A 13,870-nucleotide genomic window follows, 5' to 3' on the forward strand; every position below is an offset into this window, starting at 1 on the left:
ATTGCCGCAAATGATGTCGTTGTGGGTCTTCATGCTGTCGCGAAGGAGAGCAAGATTGATGTGGGGATACGTCTGTAATTTCTCCTTCAGAAGTTGAAGTGAGTGGGTGAGGTTCCAGCTCATTCCAGGATTGCACTGTTGGAATTGGTGAGCAGAGCAAAGGCGGCAGAGATGGTATCCCCAAAAGAGGCTGTATGCAGGGTGATCAATGGCCAGCCCCGGTCATCATAGTGATCGGCATTGGAGCTGGGACCAAAGCATCGGTACCGATCTCTTGAAAGTCTGATTGCCATTGGGGAGACCGACAATCGTCAGGGTCAATGCGTTCAACAATTAGAGGCCGCTGAGGGGACCGTGAAGGTGACATATTGGTCAACATGGTCTTGGCTACCTTTTTCTGTTTTCTCTTTTTCTTTTGGTCAAGAGAAGTAGTAAGTTTAACAGACTTAGCTTTTTTTGACAATTTCTTAGCTATGGTTAAAGTCACAGCTCGTGTTGGAGATGCCGACTGCCTACATGGTCCTGCTTCTTGGAGAAGCAAAGATGGAGGAGAAATACTGCCTGAATGTTGCGGCTCAGCAGAAGTGTCAACCGCCTGGAGAGTTTTGTCCCACATAATAGCTTTAAGTCAAGCGCAGCGATGCCTCAGAGTCTGCTTGGAGAAGGCCTGGCAAAACAGGCACTTCTCAACAACATGGCCCTCGCCCAAGCACAAGAGGCAAAGGGCGTGGCTGTCCGACGGTGGAAGCTTACTTCCACTTACAAAATGGGGCCCTTAAGGCCATATGACTCATCCGTATTTTTCTGGTGGCAAAGTGCAACCCAAAATGAAACTATATTCCTAAATACTAACTAACTAATTGTGGTTTTGTTTTTTTAAGAACACCTGAAAGAATAAAAAAGAGAGCTTCTCCAAAACGATGTTGCCACGATGGTGGTAGAAAGAGAAATGAGGAGAATGGGCGGGAGCCCCTCTGAGCATGCGCACGGCGCCCTGGGAGAAGGGTTCCTGCCCAGAACACCTCAGCTCTAGAAGTTTCCTGATGTTGCTCCACGCAGGCGCAGAGCCCACGGTGTGATGCACAGAGACCACGAAGAAGAAGCTGCTGTGCTGCAAACACTTCTGTCCCTCCCGTTTCCTTTTTCACTGAAAGGCTGCACTTTCCACAGGTACTGTAAATATTCAAAAGAAGGATTCCCCTTTTGGTTATGCCCTAAAAACCATTTCCCAGAGTGAGTGAATTTGATGATACCTACTATTTGTTTACCGCAGATACCTCCTTGGAATTTTTTAGGACGTAAGAAAAAGTTCTTCTGAATGTATCAAAGCAGCAAAGGAAACCACTTACCTGGAATACGAATTTTAAACTTTCCACTCTGCCCAAAACCACCTTCTATTATGCCTTCCTCTCCTGTAGATAGTTTGACCTTCAGTCCCACGAAAATTTGAATGTTGGTCTCCTTTTTGAACAGTGAACGACCAATCACACTGTAATCATCACAGAACTACAAATAAAAGCAAAAGGAAATTTCTAAGGTTTTTTTTTTTTTTTTTTTTTTTTTTAAAGCTATATTATATTGTGTTAACTGTGCTGAAGCCTCTACACTGATTGCCTGATTGATTGTGATGGCATGGAATGGTCAGGAACATTCAAATTTTTTAGGAAACATAGATACCAGCATTTTTATAGTCCAGTTTCTGTGAAGGAAGGGAGAGTTGTCAGTTTAACTGTGATTAAAATTGGCTGGCAGGAGCTGCAAGGGAGGTCCGAAGGCTGAGAACTATGGGCCAAAGATTCTGGGGGCATAGGGTTACAAAATATAAAGACGATACTTAATAGAACTGTTCTACCTTTGAGGTTGTACAGAAGGGGAATTCTGCCAATTCAGACTTCTATTGTAACCGCAGCAATATGACATATTAACCTTAAGGGAACAATGAAGGCCAGGAAGCAATGGCAGGAAGGTGCTAAATTTCATATTCTGATCAGAGCTAAGCAACCAACTCCTTCGCTGAGCCATTGCTCATATAAATCTACCTTAGCTATTCTCAACTCCGCACCACTTTCATTTCAACAGATTCTTTTGCCTGCCTGAATAAGGCAAAGTGCTACCAACACAGCTTTTAAAAATTCACCTTTCAAAGGAGTATGTAATCACGTTGATGTGTTAAACCCAGTGTCTTAAACCAGCTGTATTGAATTTTAATTTAAAGATTATTAAACCAGTGGGAGTCACCATTCCAAGTTTGGATTCGTAATTAAGCAATCGGGTACAAGAGGCAGCAAGCTTGTTACACAGGCAAAGATAAACGACCCTCCCCGGGGCACTAGCAAAGGCAAAGGTGCAACCAAGTGAGCCTAATCCCTAAGGTGTGAATATCTTTGGATGTTACTAACCCCTGAAGTCACTGTGCCTCTGTGTCATAAGAAGAGCCTTTACGTGAAAAGCAATAAGGAAAAGTTGTTATACTGAAGGGAAAGCTACCATTAGATTCTCCACCAAAATCAACATCACATTTCTGTGTCACGCTAAATAAGAAATACAGAACAAAACTAATCCTTGGGTGTGGAAGAAGAGTACTATTTAAAATGCAGGTTGCAAGTTTTTGAGTTGCATATAGTTCTTCTTGTAGCTAATCTGTATTGGTAAAAACAACAACAACCAAATGTCTTCAAAATATTGTTAGAATAAGTCATAAAACAGACGTCACGAGGTTCATTGAACAGTATTAGATTTGGACCTCAGAGGCCCTGCCTCAAATTGCCAACTTAGCAATTAAGTCACAAGTCAGGTAGTTTTGAACATGTATTATTTGTTTTTATTTGGGGCCCAATCCAGCCAGTCCCTTGAACATGCACAGCTGCCTTATGAGCACTCTCTCCAATCCAAGGAGGGCTACCGAAAGAGAGGGAGAAAAGAGGACAAGATTGACAATTAAATTGGGCTCTTGTAAGTGATTTCCCCCAAATAATTTTATTTATTAAAACATTTGTTTATTTATTAAACCATTAACAAGCTAAAACCAGTAGAAAATGTAAAAGCAATAAAAACAATTACAACTATGCTGCAGCTTTAGGCAAATTTATCCCGCAAAGGCTTTGATAAAAAGCCGTGTTTTAACTTGGCACCAAAACAAAGCCAGTGTCAGCACCAGTCGGGCCTCCAAGGGGAGGGCGCTCCACAACTGGGGTGTTACAACAGAGAAAGAGAGAAAATTATACTCTTCTTGTCAACCAACAGTCCTCAAAGCAGATAACAATATTTTAAAATAGTAATACAATTCAATAATAGAGACATCAATAATAATGTACACAGCAGGCGACAACATAAAATAGAAGAGCTATAAAATCCTCCCCCGCCCCCCCAAAGCCACTATCTTCAAGCTGAAGTTCCCAGTTTGTAAAACTGGAGTATAAATGGCAACAACGTTGCTCTGAGCATGACTTAAAGAAGCTGTGACCAAAATTCCATTTGCCTATCCATAGTGATAAACAGTGACCATTTTTATTTTTGCTCTACAATCTACACCTAATATAAATTATAAATTTGCATGAATATAATATATTAAGCCTGGTTTAGAAGAAGCAGACAATTATTTCTGTTTGCGGGAAACCTTATCTGACCACCAATTGTTTCATGGAAAGAAGGGGGGCATGGACCATTCGCTTTTAAAAATTACGTGATCAGAAATGTCATTTTCCCCCACCCCTAGTGTGAACAATTGTTGTGTTCAAAGTGTCTTTATTTTTACATGGTCCTCACCTTCTTTTGATATGTTTTAGAAAAGCTTATTATTTGCTCCCACTGAAACGCAACTCTTATTACTGTACCAGCATTTTAGCTCCAATCACTGGATTCTGCCTTAATCCCCTCTGAGTTTTCAGAACATCTACTACAGCAATCGCTTTGCCCATTAGCTGAGCAGCCTTTTGGGCTTTGGTTCTTCTCAGACTCTCCTCCAGTTTCTTCTGGTTATAAAATATGAAGTTTAAAACCTAGTGCTGCAAAGACAACAACGGATATGTACTCTTCTTCTGAGGCAGCAGACAGGGGCCTCGTCGTGAGGGCAGACTAATTTTATTAACTTCAGGGAAACTTCAAAAAGCTTAAGGGCTTTAATGCCAGACAGAGACGACCCCAAAAGTCAGTTTAAGTGCTGCATAAACAAAGGATTAGGTCAAGAAAAAGCTGAAGGCTCCTTGCATTTCTTGTTTATATTGTCATATGACCTAGTGGGAGTGGAAGAGGGTTGCCTTTCTGACTTTAATCCTTCATGGTGTACAGTGGCGCTTCAGTTCACTGACCTACATTACAATAATATTTTTTTAAATTTATGGGCAGAGGTGCAGCATCAAACTCACTTAAGGAGTTAAAAAAAAAGGAAAATGAACAGAGAGAAAAAGAACAAATGTTTCTGACTAGTAAATTCTCCCTCTCTTGCTTAGGTTAGCTCAGCAGCTTAGAAAGGGATTTCAAGTTCAAAGGGACTATTTCTGTTGCTCTTGTTTTATGGCTTAGACTAGAGGACACAATAGCATTGATTTTTATGAAATATTCCCTCCCCCTTGGCTTTTGTGTTTGCAGAAGGGGGAAAAAAACAAATAGTACTGTATTAACATAGGTGAAGACTCAGTCACTCTCCCTCTCCCTTACACACACAAACTTTAATACAGAGTACACAGTTTTAAAATCCTTTGATTTAAATATTATTTGCATTGCAGTATTATGTTTGCAATGCTGTAGCTACGTTTTGCGTGATGACATCCAGCAAAAAAAACCCCTCATGGTTTAATTCCACAAGAAGAAGGAAAACACACCTTAAACAGAGCCACCTTCTCCTCAGAGACTGTAAAAGTCAATTCTAATTTTAGAATAATGCAAATTACAGTCAGTCTCTGAAATATCTAATTGCTCATGTTTGGAAAGTAAAAGGCATCCACACAATTTTCTCTAAGGCCACAGGGAGGGTGGACACAGTGGACTGGGGAATGAGAAATGGAGCAAGGATTTAACGGAAGAAGGATTAAGGTAGAAGAGGAAGTGGGGGGGGTTGGTTTTTTTCCAAATTCTAGAAATAATGTAAAACTAACATTTTCACATCGCACAGGTCAGATACACATTAAAGAGGCTTCAACTTGCCACTGTTCACACTGCAAAGCTAGTGCAGGAAAGGTCAATAAAGGAAAGGAAAATAAAGCTGTCAACCCAACAACCATTTTTCAGTTAATAAGTTCAAAAAAACTGACTACTGCAATATACAAAGGGATTATTTGGAAGCAATGCTAAGGTATAGTTTAGCATTGTATGAACAGAACTTTGGCTCAGCAATTCTCCCCTCCTCTCTCCTTCTCTGATGCGACCATAAGGAGAACTGAAGCTTTTATTGTCATTTTCATTAACTGAAGTTGAGAGTTTTGTCTGAACCTGAACACAAAAGTTATATTCAGACACTGAGCATGAATTATTAGAATGTAAGCCTATGCGGTAGGGTTTTGCTATTTTATTGTTTTACTCTGTACAGCACCATGTGCACTGATGGTGCTATATAAATAAATAAATAATAATAAATAATAATAATCCCCTGCTCAGTGGAAGAATCCAGCTTAAAGCATCCCTAACAGATGGCTGTCAAGCCTCTGCTTGAATATCTCCAGTGAGTCCCCAGTCACCATAACCCTTCTGCACCTCTTCCTGCAGGTGGGGGTTGAGTCACTTAAGTCCTTGAAGATGAGAGTCTTCCTTCCTATCCAGCGTAGCCTGCTGCAGTTGCCCTCCAGCATGATTATCAGATCCACTCTAATTGGAAAGGTTCTGAAAGTGATTTCTTAGTTTGAGTGGTTCAGAAAGTGTTCTTGTTCTCCTGCAGTTTCTTCCCTTCTACAGTTCCTATATTCTCCCCAGACATCCTCTTCCTGTTTTGTCATTGCTCTTGTGGCTTCTGTATCCTGGCCTAGGTATCCACATCTTCTCTAATGAAGCAAACTGTGGAAACTCACTGCTTCAGTGCTCTTACCTTTGAACAAAGAACCAGTACACATGCTGCAGAGGCACATACCTTGATCTCGAATGTTTCCCTCTCCTCTGGTGTGGCTGCAAGGAGGAGATTAGAAGGTTTTGCTTCCATTTTGAATTAACAGCAGTTTAGGGTTATGCCCAAACTTTAAATGTTAGATGATCTTTATTATGGTTTACTGAAACAAACCAACTTCATAAACCACAGTTTGAAGTTTGCATGTTTCAGTAAACCATAGTTAAAACTAACTACCGAATGAGCTGGTTCATACAATCACAGCATTGCTTAATAAGCCAAGATATAAACTAGCTTTTTGGACACACATGCAGCAATTTCACTGTTGTCTTTGCAGTAAGACTGAAGAAATCTGGAACTCTTAAAATAGTCTCTTCTATAGTTTCCCATTTCATCCAACTTGGGAAAGTATGGTTCATCACTTTTGAACAAGCCTGAATATTAAACTAATTTCAAACCTAGGTTGTCAAAAGTAAAAGGATGCATGTGCACCCAAAAGGTTCACCCATATCTAGGCTTATTAAACTATGATTGTCTGAATACAACTGATGGCCTAAATGGCCCCTTCCAACTCTTTCATTCTATGGCTCCCTACTGAGAGGTACGAAGGCAGCAGAAAGTCAAGTGCACCTGTAAACTTGTGAAGTATGCTTTCTTCCTGATGTGCAGGACCTACAACGTGATGAAGAAGATGCTGTCTTCTCAAGCCCACCAATCATTATCTTGATCTTTCCTTGATCACCCATGTGTGAATGAATGACACTACAAAAGCACAACTATGAATATATCACATCTGACTACGAAGCTCTGGACAAAAAGGTGAAGTGGTATTCACTCTAAGGCCATAGCTAGACCTAAGGTTTATCTCTGCATCGTCCAGGGGTCAAACCTAGGTGACACACAGGGGATTCAGTGCTCAGGCAGGGGTGAACCCTGGATGATCCCAGGAGAAACCTTAGGTCTAGCTGTGGCCTAATTCTCCCTGTAAAGCATAGAGGAGTAAATGAAAAAGAATAACTTCACGGAAATGGCTGGTTAGGCAGATGACATTGATGACTGAAGGTTGATCTATTGGGTGCTAGTGTATGGATGGTGTTGCCTTGAGTCAGGGAATTGGACTAAATTACATTTTGGTTCCTCCCAAATGAGTTTGAATTTCTATGAATCAGACTCATGGATCCTGCAATAGACTGGCTTTTCCCCAGTTGCATGCATTCCATGGACTTGCATACCATTTTTTAAACTTCCTGGAATTTTACACTAATTCAGTCAATGAAAAATATATAAAAGGTAAAAACAAAAAACAAACAAAAACGCTGGCAGAAAATGAGCATTTTCCCGAAGGCTAAAGTGTCAACATGAGCATTTTGGGGGAATATGTGCAGGAGGAGGGGGAGATTTGCACATTTTCAGAAGTGCAAATTTGCCAAATGCAAATTTGCACAAATTCAAGAAATTGGAAAATATCTGATTCTCCCAAGAAGTGGATGCTGGAATGAAAGGCACCTGACAATCTGCAAAATACAAGCAGAACAGATTTTACAAAATCCATACATTCCTAATAGTAAAGAGAAATCATAACAATCAATTTAGATAAAAATCCCCTGTGGGATTGATAAAAATCAATCCCACAGGATTGTTACTTTTTAGAATGAGGGCTCCAAGATCAGAGCCCTCTACATAGCCAAAGAAAGCCCGGCAAGTGGGCTGGATGGAAAAATGAAAGTTAAAATGCTTCCTGTTCCACCTTAAAAAAAAAAAAAAAAAAAAGTGGGCAAGGTGGGCAATAGAGAGGCTCATGGGTCTAGTGGATCCATGTCTTTCCTTCCTCCATCTCTCCCCACCCAATGCCCCACCCCAAACCTCTGTTACAGTTATATTCTTCACAAGAATCTCAACTGGTATTTTTTAAAAAATACATAACATTTTTTACTGTATTCTCTAATGATAGACAACGGATTCTATTTCAAATCTGATCATATAAATCTATTTTTGGACTCGTGCAATCATGTGAAACTCAACTATACTCTCATCATAACCTGATAAGCTGATATAATCTTATCAGCTCTGTTACTAAGACAGATACTCAGTAAGTGACTCTTACGCAACTTTAGAAAAAATAATCACAACTGTCCAAACACCTGTGCAAGCCAAAACTTTTTAGTATATGGCTTAATCTTATAATAACTAGAGCAATGGCCATAGACACTTTTTATCAGCAAGCCCTGCCAAATTCTGCTGCATCAGCCAAAGCAGATAATTATATTGTTATCTTAAAAATAAAATATTCATTGTTTCTTTAGAACTGCCTTCACTGGAAAGTTTTGTGACCAATTAATCAAGCAATGTTGATCCATATTTTGTAAATTAACACATCCTTCACTTCTCTACCACTAAAATTCATAGTCGTCGTCCCCATCTTTTGAACACAAACGGTATTTCAAATGAGAATACCATTATCTCCACATTCCTGAGCTTTACAAAATTGCTCAATCGCAAACAGAACAGCAGCCAAAAAAATAAATACATCTCTCATGCTCCTATTTTACTGTGGATTTTAACCTGTGAAAGCATTGTGCATTTTTATTCACTGAGTGCCCTCATTGCTGTGTTATTATCACATTTAGCAAGCCATCAGCAGCCAAGCACAACCAAGCAAACCCATGTTCAGACTTCAAAGCAGCTGAAACGTTAATTGTGGTAAAAGCAGGTTCTGCTAGGCAATTCAGTTTACTGCCAAATGCTGACATCACACACACACACACACACACACACACACACACACACACACACACACTATTTATGTAACTGAATGTAAATGGCAAAATTAGGGAAAAACTAATTCACCAATTCTGCACCCCACGTACAATTGTCAGCACAGCACATGGCCAGCAAGGTGCCCTACAAAGTTTTTTGTGTTGCACACAGACCTTGTTAAAATTGTGCATTTATTTGATTTGTACCCCTCTTTTCTATCAAGAAAAACAGCACTCAAGGCAGCTTACAATCACAGATGGCTTACAGTCATAAAATCCCCATGATTTCTCTTTTATTGGAAAAAAGAGAAACTCTATGATTTCAGAGATGCTTGATAGCAATGTAAGTCTGAAAGCAGGTAGGCATAAGAAAGACTAGAGCAGGGTTATGGCATCTGATTCATTGGATGAATGCAGCATGAGATGTGTAAATGGTCATTGTGTCGTTACACCCCACAAGTCAGTTGCCAAATGTATGTATGAAGTTTGTAAGTCTGTGGTGAGTTTAGAATGTTGGCCTGAGTGGGTGGAGTTAGAATGTCTTGGGAGGGGGAGGAGTGATATATAAGGGAATGACTGAGGGGATTGAGGGAGACTTTTTAGGTACTCTTAGAGTCTTTAGCGCTCTCTGTGTGTTAGCTCTTGGTGTTTAGAGTACTTGGGTCTGGAGAGTTTGAGGATCAGTGTAAAGATTGGTGTCTTTGGAGTGTGGTGTGCACATAGTTGATGTATATTAAACAATACTGATAATAAAGAAAGCTCCAGAGTGATTGTGTGAGAGAAAGGAAAGCGTGTATGTGAATGGGTGAAAGGATTGGATGAAAGTTTTCAAAAAGTTTTTATTTTGAAACAAAGCTTGTGAACTTTTTAAAATAAATTTTAATTATTTTGTTTTAACTACCACAAAAATCCCACATGTCTGTTTGGCATATATCATCTGAAGTTTATACATTTAGCACCCACTCTGACAATAATTCACCTCAGCACATATAACCCACAGCGTATTATTTTATATATTGAAATCCTTCTCCATTTAACCCCTTTCTCCACATAGTTTGGAGAAAGGCAGTGTCTGTCCCTCGCCTCAGGCGTATCAAGCGGTGGTGCTTGGCTTGAGCAGGGAGTAGCTGCGGCCAGGCCTGGTGTACAGAGCCTGTGTCGTGGCAGTCATATCCTCACCCATGTTGATCCTCCTGCAGACTTGGGGCATGCCTACACCATAGGGTGTAGAGGGAGGGAGAGGGGAGGATCGTGAACTCACCAGCTTCCGCGATCCTCTCCCAGCATCTAGATGGCTGCATGGCGTCCTGGAAGGACATTGCGGCCGCCATTTTATTTATTTTTAGAAAGAGGGAGAAGGAGCGCAACTGCGCTCCTCCGCAAAAGGTAATAAAACAACAACAGCCCTGAACCTCCACCCCCGATGGGCATGGACTGCCTCTGTGCAGCTCCAAGCCCATTTTATAGTCCCTGCTACACGCAGGGAGGATGGTAGGAACCAGGAGCAGGGGCCACACGGCCCGCACACCGCAGGATGGTGCCTGGACTGCGGAAAAGTTGGATTTTCCTTGGTTCCTTATATCCCAGGGAAAGTCCTTGGGCGTCCCGGGTTGCCCCCAGGATCCCTTGTGCGTCATCTGGATGCACAGGGGCAATCCAGGGACTACTCCAAGTATAGGGCTGGTGTAGACATGCCCTCGGAATATTTTTCTAGTGTATCTTCACCTGCCAAAGAGCTTTGTGTATGGTTTCAGCAGGGAGCAAGTCTCTTTGAGGTAATAATGGGCTCAAGTTACAGGAAGCCAGATTCCGGCTGGACATCAGGAAAAACTTGTCCGACAATGGAACCAGTTAGCTAGGGAGGTTGTGGGCTCTCCCACACTAGAGGCATTCAAGAGGCAGCTGGACAACCATCTGTCAAGTATGCTTTAGGGTGAATTCCTGCATTGAGCGGGGGGGGTTAGACTCGATGGCCTTATAGGCCCCTTCCAACTGTACTATTCTATGATTCTATGATCACCCCTGTAATGTAAGTAAATTAAGTTCCAAGATGGAAGAAAGGTAGAATGTAAATGTATTAAATAAAGAAACAAGTCAGTATTATTATCCTTATTGTGCAGATTGGGGGGAGGGTGGGGAAAGTGGTAAGAAACTGTGGCTTGCTTTACACCACACTGCGCATCTGAGATTGAGATGTTTGAAATGGAAGTTTTCTAAATCACAGGTCACACTGGCCTCTTCTTCTGTGGACATGCATACACACACACGCATACACATGGTGTGGAACTGTTTTTCCACTCTGTGATTCCATGGCATTGGACTGGTGTATGCGTGTGTATAAGAAGTAATGTCACAGGCAGGGTGGCCTTCTCACCTGCTGAGAATCAATTGGGTGGTAAAGATCCAGGCATTACTGGGCCTGTTCACATGGTTACTTCCATACACTGTATTTATATATTACATACACACCAGAACTGTGTTGGGCGCAGGTGAAAGGAGGCACTTTTAGCCACTATGCTACATCATCTCTATTGAGAAAACTGGGTGTGTTTAAGCATTTCACGGGGGCTCTTTCCATGTGATTTGCAGAGCTAGGGTTTCCACTTTATGGAAATGGAGTGTTCAGAAAAATACACTTCCTAACAACCATGCATTCCTTTGATAGGATAACCGGAGACATCTGATAGCATTTATAACATTGTGCGAAGCAGGGGATCAGTGACACCACTAGGATAAGAAGTGGCTGGTGGCACTATAAGTAGTAAAAACTTGGTGGCAAGTCTTTGCTACTACCCGAATCCAAGCTACAGAAACCATGTTTGAGCAAAATAGTTTGGTGAGCACCATAATGGTCTCTACCAGCTTCTATTCATTTGTCATAACAAAACTAAGGTCTTTGAGGAAACAATGGGAGTAGGGTACTATAATAAGGAAAACATCAGACAATTATCGATAATCGCCTAATTTTAATTTCTTCAAGACAAACTGGTCATTTAAACAGTGAGAAGAATTACATGAATCTTACCATCAAGGATGAAGAACATGGTCATCTAAAACTATATTAAAGTAGCATGTTTTATTTGTGACGATATCAATAAAACCTGATTTCAGGAACAGACTCCCTTGAAACCAGCAAGCTATAGACGGCATGCCTCAGCCTTTCCTTCATTCTTAACTGTTTCAGAAGTTATGAAACTAATTTGTGCCCTACAATGTTTTTAAGGGAGCACCAATTCCTCATGGATATAAAACATATATTACCATTATTATTTAGTGCCTCACTAGAACATTGAGAATGGGAGGGCAATCACCCATTTCCTTCCTTGACAAAGAGAATGCAGTTTTCTATCAATGCCAAGAATAGACACCGTAAATTCAGTTATTCTAATCTCCAGACATCCATCGGCAGCAGGGTGGGATCATCTAAATCATTATTTCTATTAAACTAGAGTCTGGACTTTACTTTAAGCACTCAATGATTTCATCACCCATTTGTTCATACTCTCCCTCCCCCGGGATCAAACAATTAGCTGCAGTTTTCTCCAAAAAGCTTATGCAAGCCCCCTAGTGATCTAATATCACTAGCTGTATAACCTAGAAAAACTGTACCTCTGTGTCTCTTATGAACCTCTAAGTATCTAAACGACTGTGTCCTTGAACAGTTGGGTCATGGAACCAACCCAAGGGAAGGCAACACCCAGGACCTAGTGCAAGATGTGAGATGCAACTGGAAACAGGGACCACAGTGCTATCGGATTTAATATATATTTAAGTGAAAAATTGCCAAGGAAGTCCAACACAGTCACATTTGATTTCAAAACAGGAAACTTCTCTAAAATGGGGAAACTGGTAAAAAGTAAACTGAAAGAAGGAGTCAAGAAGGTTAAATCTCTCTAAAATGCTTTTAAGTCACTTAAAACCACAATAATAGAAGCTCAGCCAGAATGTATACCACAGTTTAGGAAAGGCAGCAGCAAGTCCAAGAGATCACCAGCATGGTTAACAAGCACTGTCAAGGAAGCTAATAGAGAAAAGAAGGCTTCCTTCAAAAAAAAATATGGAAGTCTAGCTCAAACAATGAGAACAAACAGGAAGACAAACTTGCACAAAGGAGATGCAAGCAGAAAACAATAGAGATGCAAAAAAGCATTTTGAGGAGCATATTGCTAACAATATCAAGGTCAACAATAAAGAATTCTTTAAATATATCAGAAGCAGGAAGCCAGACAGGAAGGCAGTTGGATCGCAACTAAGTTAAAAAGAGGACCAAAGGAATATAAGGAGATTGCAGAGAAACTGAATGAATTCTTTTCTGTCTTCACTGCAAAAGATGCAGGACAGATACCTGTCTCTGAACTGATGTTTTCAGGAACAGAATCTCAGGGACTGAGGCAAATAGTGATGAGAAAATATGAAATTCTCAAACTTGCCAACAAATTGAAAGCTAATAAATCATCAGATCCCAGATGCTTCCATATAAGACTTCTTAAAGAACTCAAATGTGAAACTGCTAATCTTCTTACAAAAAATATGTAACATGTCCCTAAGATCAGCTTCTGTACCAAAAGAACAGAGAATGCCAGTGCGACAACAATTTTTAATAGAGGGATCCAGAGGGATCTGAGAAATTACAGGCCTGATAGCTTAACATATGATTCATGGAAATTAGTTGAAAGCATTATTAAAAATAAAATTAGTAAGCATATGGAAGGAACAAGCCATACAGAAAAAGAATCAACATGGCTTCCGAGAAGGTAAATCCTTTCTCACGAACCTTTTAGTGGTCTCTTAGAGTGTCAATAAACATGTGGATAGGATGATCCAGCAGACATTGTTTATTTGGATTTCCAAAAGGCCTTTGACAGGATTCAAAAATAAAACTACCTTATACAAGTTTATGCTGCAACCACACTTGGAATATTGTGTACAGTTCTGGTCGCTGCACCCAATAAAGGATACTGTAGAATTGGAAAAGGTGCAGAAAAGGGTGACTAAAATGATGAAGGGTCTGGAGCAACTCCTCTACGAGGAAAGATTACAACAGCTGGGACTGTTTAGCTTAGAGGGGGGGAAAGTGAGGGGA

The 13,870-nt window shown here is 40.6% G+C and overlaps 1 protein-coding gene across 1 annotated transcript in view; it reads right to left on the bottom strand.

The window, feature by feature from the left end:
* The window catches only part of EEFSEC (eukaryotic elongation factor, selenocysteine-tRNA specific), a 181,363-nt gene that overhangs the window by 55,897 nt on the left and 111,596 nt on the right, over nucleotides 1–13,870 (bottom strand). Inside the window, exon 6 of the mRNA XM_063121614.1 lies at nucleotides 1,350–1,506. Coding sequence (XP_062977684.1) covers nucleotides 1,350–1,506 — 157 coding nt within the window. The remainder of the gene's footprint in view (nucleotides 1–1,349; nucleotides 1,507–13,870) is intronic.

This window comes from Elgaria multicarinata, chromosome 3, assembly GCF_023053635.1.
Source record: "Elgaria multicarinata webbii isolate HBS135686 ecotype San Diego chromosome 3, rElgMul1.1.pri, whole genome shotgun sequence".
Lineage (NCBI taxonomy): Eukaryota > Metazoa > Chordata > Lepidosauria > Squamata > Anguidae > Elgaria > Elgaria multicarinata.